The sequence below is a fragment of the Lutra lutra genome, chromosome 18, assembly GCF_902655055.1.
Source record: "Lutra lutra chromosome 18, mLutLut1.2, whole genome shotgun sequence".
NCBI classification, from domain to species: Eukaryota; Metazoa; Chordata; class Mammalia; order Carnivora; family Mustelidae; genus Lutra; species Lutra lutra.
The window spans coordinates 36,347,801-36,362,322 of NC_062295.1; the positions used below are offsets into that span (position 1 = coordinate 36,347,801).

Here is a 14,522-nt window from a genome sequence, read left to right on the forward strand (position 1 = left end):
TTAGAATTACTATTATCATAATTGTTCTTGGAACCCTAGTATTTCTAGTCCCAACGTCTACTCAGCTGGGCGCAGAGAGAAATCTGAAATCTGAGGCTACGGACTTTGTGTCAGAGCCTTCCTGGACCCTTTCTTAGTGTGGAACTTTCTGCTGAAGCACCACACTTGGCCCTACCCCTCTCTTGCTCCTACACCCTCTATAGCTCCCATCGCCCTTTCATGACCAAGTCCCAGCTCCCAAATGAGTTTAGGTTAGTTCTCTGAGAAGACGGGTGTCATCTGAGTCCCAGAGCTACGTTCTTGCTGTGTGGTTCTGCCCCAGGCTGTCCTCCTCTGGGCCAGACTGAGCCTGATAAGGTGAGGAAGGGACCTGGGACCAAGCTAGATGGGGAGGAAACCCAGAGGCCTGGCAGCTGTCACTTGGAAGGCCTGGTTCAGGTTTTGGTTCCCAGGGCTTGGTCCTAGAGGCTGGCCCAGTGAACTTGTGTCTGCAGATTGCCCAGCCCTTGTGGGCTCCCGAACCCAAGCTTAACCCAGGCATGTGACTCTAGGCTCTGTCCACGCCCACCTCAGTCTCCCCATCTGTACGACAGAACCCCAGTTCAAGGCCCAGTACATTCCTCACAAAGGGGTAGGGACTGACAGCCCCCTCTGACCTCCTTTCCCCCAAACTGTGTCCTGGGAGGAACAGGGCATAGAGAGGCAGGCAGTGCCGCTTGGGCAACCCGTGCTTGCCCCAACCCCCTTCACTCAGTTGGGCTCTTTCTCAGCTGGGGGCCTTCTTGAACCCTACAGGGTTTCGGCTCCCAGCTAAGGTTTCTACAGACTCACTTTCCAAAGCACAGAACACAGCAGATGTTTTCAGCTCTCCCAACTTCCCCGTCTATCAAGACCTCCCTAACTGTCTCCTATTCAAACTTCAAAGCCCAGCCAAAAAGACCCCTCCCCTGGAAAGCCTTGCCAGGCAGCCCCACGCACAGTCAGGATATCAGACACTTGTTTCCCCGGGGGACTTCTGGAGCGCGAGGCTGGAGTCTGACCCGTGAGTGTTATCAGAGGCCGGGTGAGTCAGCTACAGCACAGACTTCCTATGACACCTCTACTCCCCTCCTGCCAACATCCTCTGGAAGGTGTGAGCCCTCGGGTGGCCAGGGCCCTCCTCCCTAGGCCTATTCCTCATCAGCTTTGGCAGTCCTGGGACACCACACCCTCCTGGGACAGGATGCTCACACCCTCAAGAGACAACACATCCCTTCCTGCAGCCTCTGTCGCTTCTGTAGAGAACTGGATCGATCCTTCCTTCCTTCCTTCCTTCCTTCTGTCTGTCCGTCCACAGATGGGAGCTGAAAACTTCAATAACCATAACAACGTGCTGGGGATCCTGCTGTGACCAAAACAGATATGCTCCCTGCCTATGGAACATAGAGGGAGAACGCAGACCTATATTAACTATCAGCTGTGATGAGCATGACAAAGAAATGTGGGAGGCCTAAGAGCCCTGCCCTTGGCTAGGATCAGGGAGGACTTCCTGGAAGAGGTGACATTTACACTGAGATTTAAAGGATAAGCAGAATGTAGGGGCGCCTGGGTGGCTCAGTGGATTAAGCCTCTGCCTTTGGCTCAGGCTATGATCTCAGGGGCCTGGGATCGAGCCCTGCCTCAGACTCTCTGCTCAGTGGGGATCCTGCTTCCCCCTCTCTCTCTGCCTGACTCTCTGCCTACTTGTGATCTCTCTCCCTGTCAAATAAATAAATAAAATCTTTTAAAAAAAAAGTATAAGCAGGAAGTAAAGAAGCAAATAGGGTGTGCCTGGGGAGCAGGGTCCATTATAGACAGGGAGAAGGGCAAGTGCAAAGGCCCTGAGGCAGGCAGGAGTTTGGAGCTCTGAGGACAAGAGGCCTGTGTGTCTGGTGTGTGAGATGAGGCTGGCAGGGGTGGGCCACATTCCCAAAATACTCACCTCTTGGGAAAATGCACACATCCTTAGTGTGTAGCTGCGTGAATTGCCCCCCACCAAATACTTACACCCAGCACCCAGACCAAGAGACATTTTCAACTCCCAGAGGCTCCTTCATGCCCTTTTCAGTCACCACTTCCCAAAGGCAGCGACCATCCTGACTTCAGCACCATCTGCTACCCCTGTCTGTAAACTCTGTGAACACCGAATCACGAGGCATCTACTTCTGCATCTGGGCTTCTTCCTTTTGACACGTTGTTTTTGAGGACTGACGGTCTGGAGCCCACCGGTAGTCTATTCCCGGGCATGAAGGCACCACAGCTCGTTTGTCTGTCCTAGTTCTCATGTGCATTCGGGGCATTGATAAATACGTATTATGTGACTCTATATTATACGTGAATATGCACGAACGTTTCTGCTTATGTCTTCTGGGGGACACACAGACTCCTTTTCTTGGATAAATACCTAGGAGTGGAAAGGCCGGGTTGTATTTTCAGGACCTTGTGAACAGTTTCCAAGGTGGTTGTGGAAATCCCAGCCCCGTAAGCTTCTAGCGGCTGCTTGTCCCCAGCAACACTGGGGGACGCCAATCCTCCTCTCGCCCACTGCGGGGATGAGGCTACATCTCAGCTGGGCTCTTTCTCAGCTGGGGTCCTTCTTGAACCCTACGGAGGTTCAAGTTACATTTTTTATTTTTTTATTTTATTTTATTTTTAAAGATTTTATTTATTTATTTGACAGACAGATCATAAGCAGGCAGAGAGGCAGGCAGAGAGAGAGAGAGAGAGGGAAGCAGGCTCTCCGCTGAGCAGAGTCTGATGTGAGGCTCCATCCCAGGACCCTGAGATCATGACCCGAGCTGAAGGCAGAGGCTTTAACCCACTGAGCCACCCAGGCGCCCCTTTATTTGTTTTTTAAGATTTTATTTATTTATTTGACAGACAGAGATCACAAGTGGGCAGAGAGGCAGGCAGAGAGAGGGGGAAGCAGGCTCCCCGCAGAGCAGGGAGCCCGATGCGATGCGGGGCTCTATCCCAGGACCCTGAGACCATGACCTGAGCTGAAGGCAGAGGCTCTAACCCACTGAGCTACCCAGGCGCCCCTTAATGTGGTTTTAATTTGCATTTCCCATTAACCGTGATGTTGAGCATTTTTTTTTAAGGAGGCTCCACACCCAGTGTAGAGCCCAATGTGAGGCTTGAACTCGCAACCCCGAGATCAAGACCTGAGCAGAAACCACAAGTCGGACACTTAACCAACTGAGCCACCCAGGTACCCCGAGGATCATTTTATCTTTATTGGTGATTTGGAGATTTGGGTGGTCTCTCTTTCCAAGTCTTTCGCTCACTCCCCTCCCCTTTCCCTTGCCCCCTCCTCACCCACATGTCATGCCAGTATTCTTTGGTGGAAAAACAATCCAGAAGGGCATGAGGGAGAAGGCAGCGGGGTCACTGGCTCTCTCTTCCCCACCATCCACCCCTCAAGGGACCTGCTCTGTGTGTGACGAGCATGGGGACCAGTGAGAGACATTGATTTTTCTTGTGAATTCACACATGTTACACACATGCTGGGGGGTGCGGAGGGGGACAGGCAGAAAGGGGCTTTTTTTTTTTTTTAAAGATTTTTATTTATTTATTTGACAGACAGAGATCACAAGTAGGCAGAGAGGCAGGCAGAGAGAGAGAGGAGGAAGCAGACTCCCTGCGGAGCAGAGAGCCCGATGTGGGGCTTGATCCCAGGACCCTGGGATCATGACCTGAGCCGAAGGCAGAGGCTTTAACCCACTGAGCCACCCAGGTGCCCCCCCCTTTTTTTCTTTTAATCTCAGTGTATTTTCTTTTCTTTTCTTTCTTTTTCTTTTTTTTTATTTACTTGACAGATCACAAGTAGGCAGAGAGGCAGGCAGAGAGAGACAGGAGGAGGAGGCAGGCTCCCCGCTGAGCAGAGAGCCCGATGCGGGACTCGATCCCAGGACCCTGAGATCACAACCTGAGCTGAAGGCAGAGGCTTAACCTACTGAGCCACCCAGGCGCCCCAGAAAGGGGCTTTTTCCAGCACTCCCCTCCTAGGCCTCCTGGAGCTGGCCCAGCAGGGAACCACCCAGGAGGTGGCTGCAAGGCTGGCAAGCACCTCCCTTCTTGGCCCCCTCCACAAACCTGGGGTGAAGAAGACGTAATCTGGCTTTCATGCCACAGGGACGCAGTGTGTAAGGCCCAAAGTCACCAGCACATGGCCATCCTGTGCTCGGTCTGGGCAGGCCCAGTGTTTCTGCTCTGTGATTCTGTAGGCGAGTGACTTACCCAAGGCCACCCTCATAGTGGTCTTCGCTATGTCCCCAACAGGGCAGATGACAAAGCTACACACTTAGAACTTTCCATCTACTTCTGCAGCCTTTTTTTTTTTTAAGATTTTATTCATTCATTTGACAGACAGATCACAAGTAGGCAGAGAGGCAGGCAGAGAGAGAAGGGGAAGCAGGCTCCCTGCTGAGCAGAGAGCCTGATGCCGGGCTCCCTCGATCCCAAGTCCCTGAGATCATGGCCTGAGCCGAAGGCAGAGGCTTTAACCCTCTTTAACCCTGAGCCACCCAGGCACCCCTACTTCTGCAGTCTTGATGCCTGCTGGGTGCTGGGCACCGCGATGCACCAGCCTACAGAGAGGGGACCCCAGGGCAAGTAGCGGGGGACAAGGGGGGCCCCATTCCCACCTGAGCCAGACGCTTTGAGGGACCTGAAGTTCACATGCTCTGAGAGGGACACGGAATGAGGCTTCGGGCAGGACTGGGTTTGGCCAGGTGGGGAAGGCCAGGCCTGAGCATGTAGCTTCCTTCCTGGGGAGACAGGCCCCAAGTGGCCGCGGGAACTGTCCATGCAGCTAGGGCCTGCTCAGGTCCCTTTGGCCGTGGGGACCAGCATCTCTCATCCTTCCAGACGGATCCACTTGGCCCTCCAGTGGCACACAAACTGCATACCACCAGCCTTCCAGGCCTGGGCTCTGGCTTGCCACACGGGCTGTGTGCCTCTGGGCCAGCTCTGCCGATCTCTGGGCCTTGTTTTCTCTTTTCTTAAGGAGCTGGGTGGTGGCCAGCTTTGAGAGTCTGTGACAAGCTGCTGAAAGGCCCAGAAGGCCCACCCAGACAGTGCCGTCCACACATGGTCTTTCAGACCCTGGTGGGCTCAGAGATGCTGAGTCACTTCCCCGAGGACATCCAGTGGGCGAGCAACAGAGCAGAATCTTAGTGTGGAGCCTCAGTGTGGTTCGAAGAAGGAAAGACTGGGGTCCCCCAAAGACGGTGTGCTGAGCTCACTATTCCATGGGGCCTCCTGGAGGGGGCAGGGCACTACTTCCTGGGGTACCCCACCTGCTCTGGGGCCCTCTTCACCCTGGCTTCGCTAAGAGGGGATTGCACGGGCCCTTCCAGCCCCGGGCGCGGTGGGTTTATCCCTGAATCTTACCAGGGCCCGGACCGACCCTGCAACTTCCTCACCACAGGTCCTGGGTCACAGCTGTGAGCACACCTGGTGCCAGCTCCCCTCCCCACTGTCATCCCCCATGCTGGGGGTCTCATCAGTCCAGGTGACGTCCTTAGATAGCCCAAATGATTCTCTTGGGACCCCGGAAATTAGGGGAAGGAGGGCCCTGGCTGCTGCCACCGGCCCCCAACGGAGGTCAGTCCACTGGGGAAACCTCTTCTCTGCCCGATCCATCCAACCAAAGCCCAGGACTTCTGTCCCTTCTCTGGGTTAGACCAGGACCAACCTCATCCAATCAGGACCGCATCCCCAGGGGACAGGGCAGGCCAGGGGTCCCACCCCCACTCCCGTGTCCCCCAGCAATCGGCACAGGGCCAAGCAAGGGGAGCCATCAGGAAGCCCAACCACAGAGTCAGCTCAGGTTGCTGGCCAGCCCAGCAGCAGCCGAGATTTCTGGCTGGGCAGGGGCTGGTGACGCAGCTACCGTGGCCATGACCGATCGAGTTTCCACTTGGACAGGCCCCAGGCCCTGCAGCTGGAGGAGCAGCGCCAGCCATGGAGTGCCCCGCGTGGAGCCCTGTGGGGGTGCCCCACGGCCAGGCAGGGATGCTGAGCACAGCCACAGACCCAGGTTTGGCCATTGCCCACCAGCAGGCAGGGTGGTGGTCGCGTCACTGTGTGCAGTGAACTGCAAGACCAAGCCCCGTGGCCGCTGGTCTCAGTTTGTGAGTCTGAGAAATGGGGAGATTCCGGCTAGGCTGGCAGGGGTGAGGTGAGATTTCTGGGTCGTGACTCAGGCTTAGCTCTGGTCAGAGCAGGCCCTCGGGGACTCTCGGGGACTGGGGAGGCCAGGTTTAGCCCTGAGGTGTGTGAGCCTGGCCTCTGAGTCAGCCTGCCCCGCCCGCCCGCACTTTCCAACACCCCCTTCCCCCTTCTACGTTCCCCTTTCACTTCCCCGAGCCCTCCAGGAGGGGCACCCCTCCCTCTGTCCAACTCCTCAGGCATTCTAGGCCCCTGGAGCAGGCAGAAGAGTAGCAGGGAGAAGGCCACCCGGCCAGGAAGGGGGTTAAGCCTCTGAGCAGATCTCTGGGGGCTTGGTCCCGGAGCTGGGACTGCAGACCCCATGTCACTGACCGCTCGGGGCACCCTGCGGGCCAGCTGCCCCCCTGCCTTCTTTCACAAATCAGGGACAGAGGCCTAAGGGGCACAGTGTGTGTGGTACCTCCTGGTCCTGTGATTCCCACTGGGTTTGTCTGCCCACACCCCAGGGGGTCCCGGCAGGAGGCCTTGAAGTTGCCGCTGACCCCACCAGGCTTGATCCAGCCTGTGTCACCTGGCTTCTCAGGCCCTGGTCTGCAGAATGAAAGGACCTGGTGTCCGAAGGCCACCTTGGCGTCTAGGTGGCATTGGGCAAGTCACCAGCTGCTCCAGGCGAGTTGTGGTGATGAGTGGGCTGCGAGACCCTGCCAGGACAATTGCAGGGGAGGCTGGGATGCCTCAGCCTCCCCGTCCCGTCCCCCCGCCCCCCCCCGCCTCCCTGCCCCAGTTTGCCTGGGAGCGTCCCAGGGTCCGGCTCCCTGTCAGCACTCGGGGTCTGTTTGGGTCACCTGGGGTTCTGCTCTGCGGAATGGGGACAGCAAGCCCTCCCAGAAGCTGGTCTGGGCCAAGAAGAACGGGCTCAGCTGGTGCATGTAGAAGGGGTGGGGGAGCCCAGGGAACCTTGTTTTCTATTTCTGAAAATTTAATCAAGTTCAAGTAAGCAAGGCTGGGAACTTCCCAGGAGTGCCCTGGGGCACAGGAAGAGAGATGGGTAGTTTTTAAGGATTTTTTAAAACTCTCCCAAGAAGTATCAGAAAGTTCCCAGCTTCTCCAGGGTGGGGATTCCCCTTGGGGGGATAACTTTCGGTGAGCAGGGTAGCCTGGGGCCAGCTGAGGCCCTGGGAGACTCTGGCCAGAGGCCAGGCCTGGGTGGGGACTGAGGCCCTGGCTGCTGCCCAGGAGAGAACACAGGGCCCAGCCCAGCCTTCCTGCCTCCTCCGAGGGGGGGGGGCCCCCTTCAGCTGGTTGCTTGGCTCCTGCAGTGGTGTTGGGGGGCCGCGCGGGGGGGGTGTCTCTGACTGCCCTTTAAGGAGCTCCCTCCTTCCTGAGGAAACCTGCTGCTTTCTTTCGTAGGTGGCAGAGCGAGTTCTCTTTCACTCTCTCATTTAAGGTCTGTCTCGGGGATCGCACCTGCTTTCCGTAGGGTGTTGCTGAAAACAGTGCCTAGGGCCGTCCCACTCTGGAAGCGCCTGGCTGGTTGGTGCTGGTGTGTTGGACGGGAGAGCAGCGTGATCCCCGAGGTTTGGCTCCTGGCTGTGCCCTTGCTATGTGATCCCAGCTGGGTTGATAGCAGAAGGAGGAAATCACAGCAGGCTTCCTGGAGGGGGCATCCCAACGAACTGGCCCAGAGGCATAGGAAAAGTTGGGCTGGGGGCACAGGAAACCCAAGCCCAGTCCCTCAGAAATCCTGAGGTCCAGAATATCCTTTTGAGAATGTCCTGGGAGCAGGGGAGGACGGCAGGGGGAAAAGGTGGCACAGACTGCGGCTTGGGACCTCAGGAGCCATGGCTGTGTGACCATAGGCTGGTGGCTATTCTCTCTGGACCCCAGGACATAAGCCCAGGAGATAAGGGAAGTGGGACCCAAGAACTCAAACTCTGGAACAGCCTTTAGACCCAGTCCCTGGGCACACTCCAGGGGACACTTTACCAGGGAGGGGCAGCGTGAAACTCCCCAGGACCCTGAGCCTAGTGTCCTTTGTGTTGGACTCCAGTCCTGCCTCCGTTTCCTCATCTGTGAAAGGACGTGTGTTTGCTAGAGTGTTTCGTGCCTTCGTTCATCCGTGAGCCTTCACAGAGCACCTGCTCAGTGTGTGGCCTCTCCACCCTCCTGGAGCCAACAGTCCAGAAGCCACAGGTCATTTCTGTAGAGAGGAGTCATCCTTGAGGACTGTTAAGTGTCCCCTGCTTGGACCCCTTGCAGGGTGGGGGGAACCACATGGATAAAAAAGCCCCAGAGAGCAGGTGAAGTGCCATTGGGTGAGCCAGGCTAAGGCTCGGGGGTCTGTGTGCCGGCTGGGTGACAGCTGGGAAATCTCCCTGCAAAGGGCAAAGTTCCCAAGCGAAGAACCTGTTCACTTCCTCTCCCAATCGTCTCCTCCCACTTCCTCCCACAGGCTCCACTTCCTCTTTTTCTCCGCCCCTCCCCCTAGGCTCGAGGCCCACCCCCCTCCCAATCCTCTGTCTTCCCAGTGTCCTTTCCGATGGCTGAGGATACCCTGGGAGACATTTGTTCATTCATCAGCACAGAGCCCTCGGGAGGGTGCAGTGGGAGGAGGTGGGTGCTGGGGCTCCCAGTCTGGAGGGGGAGGCCAAGCTGTGAAGGTCTTAAGTGGGAGGGCGGTGTAGGGTGCAGATGCCAAACGGCTCCCCCACAGAGGGGTCTTCCGAGATGGGCCTTGAGGGATGCCTAGGAGAGCTCCAGGAAATGGCTGCTGTAGGCCTAGGGCCAGTAGTGTTCCAGTCTGAGGTTATGTTGGGCTGGTGCCCCTGCCCCTTAGCCCAAACCTGCTGGAGAAGATGTGAGGTGGCAGCACCTAGGTAGGGCCTCCCGTCCCCGGCCCTGAGGCCCTAGTCCCAGCCTGCCCAGCACCCCTCGAGGCTCAGGGAGCAGCTACAAACAACCCTCACCCGCAGGCAAAAAGAGGGTCGCTCCCCAGCCCCCGAATTGCAGGGCTGGCCAGATGCCCATGACTGAGATACAAGGCCAGGGATAGGGCATTCCCCGGGAGGCAGGGAGTGGACAGGCGGGGAACATTCCCCCAAGCCTGGAGCCGAGATGGGAGAGCTGCAGGCAGCGAACCTCTTGGCAGTGATCTAGGGGTGCTGGTGTGGGGCTCTGAGCCTGAGGGTTCTGCTATGCACTGGGGCATGGTCACCCCTCCCTCCCAGTTATGGCCTCTCCAGAGTGCCCTGCTACCAGCCACCTGTGGTGGGCAGGACCAGGCTGTACATCCATATATGGACGGAGAGGTCACTGGTTTCCACACACACAGCTTATGACGCCCTACTACGTGCGGCAAAGCCCTAGGGTGCCCAGAGACGGATCCCAGTGGTTACAGGCCTGCGCCCCTACCAAGACCACCCTTTCCGTTTTCTGTGTGAAAATTCAGCTTCCTGCCACTACCTCCAAGAAGGTGCACGGTCCTCTAGGCTGAACCAGACATCCCTCTGTGGTCCCCCAGGGCTTCTGTCAGCCACACACCAATCGTCTTTGGCCACCCATGGTCACCATCTGGGTACCAGCTCTGCCTGCCAGACTGGCCGCTCTTAGAGCAGGGAACCACCCAGAACACTCCCAGATACCCAGATCTTGCCCAATGTTTGGTGGACAGACCCAGGGCAGGAAAGGGTGACAAGGAGAGGGTCTTCTCTGACGACAGTGGGTCTTTGGCTACTGTCTGTGCCACCCCACACCCCCTCAAGCTAACTCATCTCTGGGGCATTAGGGGTCCTTGGCAGGCTCCAGATGGTCCAGGACAGAAGTTCAGCTGCAGCTGCCCATGACAGACAGACGATGGATGGTGCGCCCCAGGTCCCAGAGCTGTGCTGAGCAGCCCTGCTTGCCTTCGCCCAGCAGATGCCTGGCTCATGGGCGAAGGGCTCAGGCCGGGATCCGCTGGGTGTGACCAGGCAGCTCTTGGTGCCATGGGAACAGTTTCTCTGCTCTACAGAGCCCACCTCTGTGCGGGCCTGCAGCTGGGGAGGCTTGGAGCCCTCTTCACGGGGAACTTCCAGCCACTTGCTCCAGATGCTTGTCCTGCCTCTAAGGCCTGAGAACCCTGTTAAGTGGCAAGCCCCCTGACTCCCCCTCAGTACACCATACCCCTCAGCCCCAGGTGTCTGAGTAGTAATGCCCCTCACTTAGCAAGCTAAGCACCCCCAGCCGAAGGCCCCCACCCCCTGTCCCCAATCCAGGCTTTCTAGGCAGTGGAGTTATTGTGGATCAATACTTCCCCTGCAATTGCTCCTTAAGCATGCACCCACAGAAACCGGGGACCCTCGCATCCATGCTGACCGTTGCCCACCGGGGCGCTCACTGCTCATGTGACGCAGGGGGTCCCGGGGTGGAGAACACGAGAGGGGCCAGATCAGGCATTGCCGAGAGGGGCGGCGGCCCACGGGCCCAGCACCCAAGGGTTGCCAACACCAAAACTCTCTCCCTCCTCCTCTTCCTCAATCTCGCTCTCGCTCTCTCCCAGCCCGGCTCGTTCTCTCTCTCTCCTTTTTTTTTTTTTTTTTTTTTTTTGCAAAAGGAGGGGAGAGGGGGTAAAAAAAATGCTGCACTGTGCGGCGAGGCCGGTGAGTGAGCGGCGCGGGGCCAATCAGAGCGCGCCGTTCCGAAAGTTGCCTTTTATGGCTCGAGCGGCCGCGGCGGCGCCCTATAAAACCCGGCGGCGCGACGCGCAGCCACCGCCGAGACCGCGTCCACCTCGCGAGCACAGGCCCCTCGCCCTCGCCGCTCCGCCGCTGCCGCCGCCGGTTTACACCACCCCCAGGTAGGTTCCCGGGCCGGCCGGGGATCGTTGTGGCCCCGCGGCGCCTCCTCCGGGCGGGCGGCCGGGTGGCCTCTCGGCCTCTGGCCTTGGCGCCGGGAGAGAGCCGCCGGGGACGGGCAGCGGGGCTCGCGCTCCCCCCTCGCTCAGGCCGGGACTGCGCTCTCACTGCGCGCCCACGGCGTGCTGCGATCTAGGCTGAGGCGGCCGCGGGTCTTTGTCCGAGCCGGCGCCTCGCTGGCTCGGGCGGCTGGGTGGCAGGGTGGGTGGGTGGGCGCGGCGGGTCCCCCGGCCGGGTGGGGGCTGGGGCCAGGGCTGCGCGTGCGCGTGCGCGCATGGGCCGGGAGCCGCGGCCGGGGTGAGGGCGGTGCGGCCGGCCGGAAGGGGTGGGGTCGCCGCGGCGCAAGGGCGCCTGCGCGCACTTCCTCCCCGCGCAGCCGGCTCCCGCGGGCGTGGCCGCCGCGCGCCAGTCCAGCCGGCGCTTTTTTGAACGAGGCGGGGGCGGAGCCAGCCCCGGGGGGAGGGGGCGGGGGCCTGGCTTCCTGCCGCGCGCTGCGGAGCCGCCTCCAACCAGCGTTTGCCTTTTATGGTAATAACGCTGCCGGCCCGGCCGCCTTTGTCCCCAATGTGGGCGCGCGCCGGCGCCCCCTGGCGGCTCTAGGCCGCGGCGCGCCGGAAGTGGGCTGGGCGGGGGCGGCCCCACCCGACCCCCGGTTCAAGGCCCGACTCCCTTCGCAGTTCGCCATGGATGACGATATCGCTGCGCTCGTGGTCGACAACGGCTCCGGCATGTGCAAAGCCGGCTTCGCAGGCGACGACGCCCCCCGGGCCGTCTTCCCTTCCATCGTGGGGCGCCCACGGCACCAGGTAGGGCGCCGGCCTTGGCTCTGACCTGGGTGGGGGGCGTAGGTGGAGCCTCTCCTCCCGGGGAGCAGGGTCCCTCGCGGGGGAGGGCCTGGTCTTTGGCTTTCGGGGTGGCGGTCGGTGCCTCCGGGCCCGTGCTCAGGGCGCCTCGCCCCTCCCTCCGCAGGGTGTGATGGTGGGCATGGGCCAGAAGGACTCCTATGTGGGGGACGAGGCCCAGAGCAAGAGGGGCATCCTGACCCTGAAGTACCCCATCGAGCACGGTATCGTCACCAACTGGGACGACATGGAGAAGATCTGGCACCACACTTTCTACAATGAGCTGCGTGTGGCCCCCGAGGAGCACCCTGTGCTGCTGACCGAGGCCCCCCTGAACCCCAAGGCCAACCGTGAGAAGATGACCCAGGTCAGTGGCCCACTGGCCTTCCGTGGGTGGCCACCCCATCCTTTCTTACCTTTCTGTGCCACGCCCTGTCTCACGTGTTCTTTCTTCTGCCATTCTCCTAGGACTTTCTTCTCTGACCTGAGTCTCCTTTGGAACTCTGCAGGTTCTATTCGCTTTTTCCCCAGATGGATTCTTTCTTGTGTTTGCCTTTCTGATCAGGCGTTTGAGGTTATAAAATGCTATGGGTTGTAGGTACTACTAACACTGGCTGGTGTGACCAAGCCGATGAGGCTGGTGTCGAGTGGCCTTGGAGTGTGTATTCAGTAGGTGCACAATAGGTCTGAAGTGAATCCCCATCCCGGGATCCCCAGCACATTGAGCTGTGTTCCTTGCACTTTTCTGCATGTCCCTAGTCTAGCCTGACCCCCTTGTGGTGGTTTCCTGGGCATCACCTGGTTTCTTCTCTCTACAGATCATGTTCGAGACCTTCAACACCCCAGCCATGTACGTGGCCATCCAGGCTGTGCTGTCCCTGTATGCCTCTGGCCGCACCACTGGCATCGTGATGGACTCCGGAGACGGGGTCACCCACACTGTGCCCATCTACGAGGGGTACGCCCTGCCCCACGCCATCCTGCGTCTGGACCTGGCTGGCCGGGACCTGACGGACTACCTCATGAAGATCCTTACGGAGCGTGGCTACAGCTTCACCACCACTGCCGAGCGGGAAATTGTGCGTGACATCAAGGAGAAGCTGTGTTATGTGGCCCTGGACTTCGAGCAGGAGATGGCCACTGCGGCCTCTAGCTCCTCCCTGGAGAAGAGCTATGAGCTGCCCGATGGGCAGGTCATCACCATCGGCAACGAGCGGTTCCGCTGCCCAGAGGCGCTCTTCCAGCCTTCCTTCCTGGGTAAGTGAACCCCGCCTGCCTTTCTTGCCCTTGGCCTCAGAGGGTCACCCTCATGGGCACTCCCGGAAGCCAAGTCTGGCGTGTTTCCTCTCAGGCATGGAATCCTGCGGCATCCACGAAACTACCTTCAACTCCATCATGAAGTGTGATGTCGACATCCGCAAGGACCTCTACGCCAACACGGTGCTGTCCGGCGGGACCACCATGTACCCCGGCATTGCTGACAGGATGCAGAAGGAGATCACCGCCCTGGCACCCAGCACGATGAAGATCAAGGTGGGCACTTGGCTGTACTGGGCCGGGCCCCCCTTGGGTTGGCGGTGGGTGAGGCTCCTGTGGGCGTGCCCAGACCTCCTCCTGGGCTACGGTCGGCTGGATCCCTCCTGCTAACTTGTCCCCTTCCTCCCCCAGATCATCGCCCCCCCTGAGCGCAAGTACTCCGTGTGGATCGGGGGTTCCATCCTGGCCTCGCTGTCCACCTTCCAGCAGATGTGGATCAGCAAGCAGGAGTACGACGAGTCCGGCCCCTCCATCGTCCACCGCAAATGCTTCTAGGCGGACTGTTACTTTAGTTGCGTCACACCCTTTCTCGACAAAACCTTAACCTGCGCAGAAAACGACATGAGATTGGCATGGCTTTATTTGTTTTTTTTTTTTTAATTGTTTTTGAATTTTTTCATTTTTTTTTCCAGTTTTTTTCTTTACCTTTTTTTTTTTTTTTTTTTTTTGGCGCTTGACTCAGGATTTAAAAACTGGAACGGTGAAGGTGACAGCAGTTGGTCGGAGCGAGCATCCCCAAAGTTCTACAATGTGGCCCAGGACTTTGATTGTACATTGTTTTTGTTTTTGTTTTTTTTTTTTTTTTGATAGTCATTCCAAATATCGTGAGATGCATTGTTACAGGAAGTCCCTTGCCTTCCCAAAAGCCACTCCCATTTCTCTCTGAGAAGGGGCAGTCCTCGCCCGAGGCCACATGGGAGGGTGATAAAATTGCTTTTGTGTAAATTATGTAGTCCAAATTTTTTTTTAATCTTCGCCTTAATACCTATTCTTTTTGTTTTATTTTGAATGGTCTGCCATCATGGCTTCCCCCTTTTTGGTCCCCTCCAATTCAAGATTCATGAAGGCTTTTTGGTCCCCTTGGGAGTGGGGTTGAGGCACGAGGCAGCCAGGGGCTTCCCTGTACACTGACAAGACCAGTTCAATAAAGTGTGCACACCTTAAAGAAAGGACATGTGGCTTCTTGGGGGTGTTGGGAAGAGGGGTGGGACAGTGGGGACCAAGCTGTCCCTACCTCAAAGGAAAGGGGTTTGAGGTGTGTTGAATCCTGATACTGAAC

General features: G+C 58.3%; 2 protein-coding genes across 2 annotated transcripts; both read left to right on the top strand.

Moving 5' to 3' along the window:
- Positions 1 to 4,994: 4,994 nt before the first annotated feature.
- Positions 4,995 to 8,265, top strand: LOC125090636 (uncharacterized). Its single transcript, XM_047713486.1, has 2 exons — positions 4,995 to 6,202; positions 7,640 to 8,265. The coding sequence occupies exons 1-2, from the start codon at positions 5,556 to 5,558 to the stop codon at positions 7,938 to 7,940; spliced, it is 948 nt and encodes a 315-aa protein (XP_047569442.1). The 5' UTR covers positions 4,995 to 5,555; the 3' UTR covers positions 7,941 to 8,265.
- Positions 8,266 to 10,884: 2,619 nt separating this feature from the next.
- ACTB (actin beta) lies at positions 10,885 to 14,408 on the top strand. The gene is made up of 6 exons (XM_047713485.1): positions 10,885 to 11,026; positions 11,762 to 11,890; positions 12,054 to 12,293; positions 12,745 to 13,183; positions 13,278 to 13,459; positions 13,595 to 14,408. The coding sequence occupies exons 2-6, from the start codon at positions 11,768 to 11,770 to the stop codon at positions 13,736 to 13,738; spliced, it is 1,128 nt and encodes a 375-aa protein (XP_047569441.1). The 5' UTR covers positions 10,885 to 11,026; positions 11,762 to 11,767; the 3' UTR covers positions 13,739 to 14,408.
- The last annotated feature ends 114 nt before the right edge of the window (positions 14,409 to 14,522 follow it).

Excerpts from the sequence above, each read along its gene's own strand:
- ACTB (XM_047713485.1), top strand. The coding sequence starts at position 11,768 with ATGGATGACGATATCGCTGCGCTCGTGGTCGACAACGGCTCCGGCATG. Across the intron at positions 13,184-13,277 it reads CTTCCAGCCTTCCTTCCTGG|GCATGGAATCCTGCGGCATC; the intron begins GTAAGTGAACCC and ends GTTTCCTCTCAG. Across the intron at positions 13,460-13,594 it reads CCAGCACGATGAAGATCAAG|ATCATCGCCCCCCCTGAGCG; the intron begins GTGGGCACTTGG and ends TTCCTCCCCCAG.
- LOC125090636 (XM_047713486.1), top strand. The coding sequence starts at position 5,556 with ATGATTCTCTTGGGACCCCGGAAATTAGGGGAAGGAGGGCCCTGGCTG. Across the intron at positions 6,203-7,639 it reads GCTAGGCTGGCAGGGGTGAG|GTCTGTCTCGGGGATCGCAC; the intron begins GTGAGATTTCTG and ends CTCTCATTTAAG.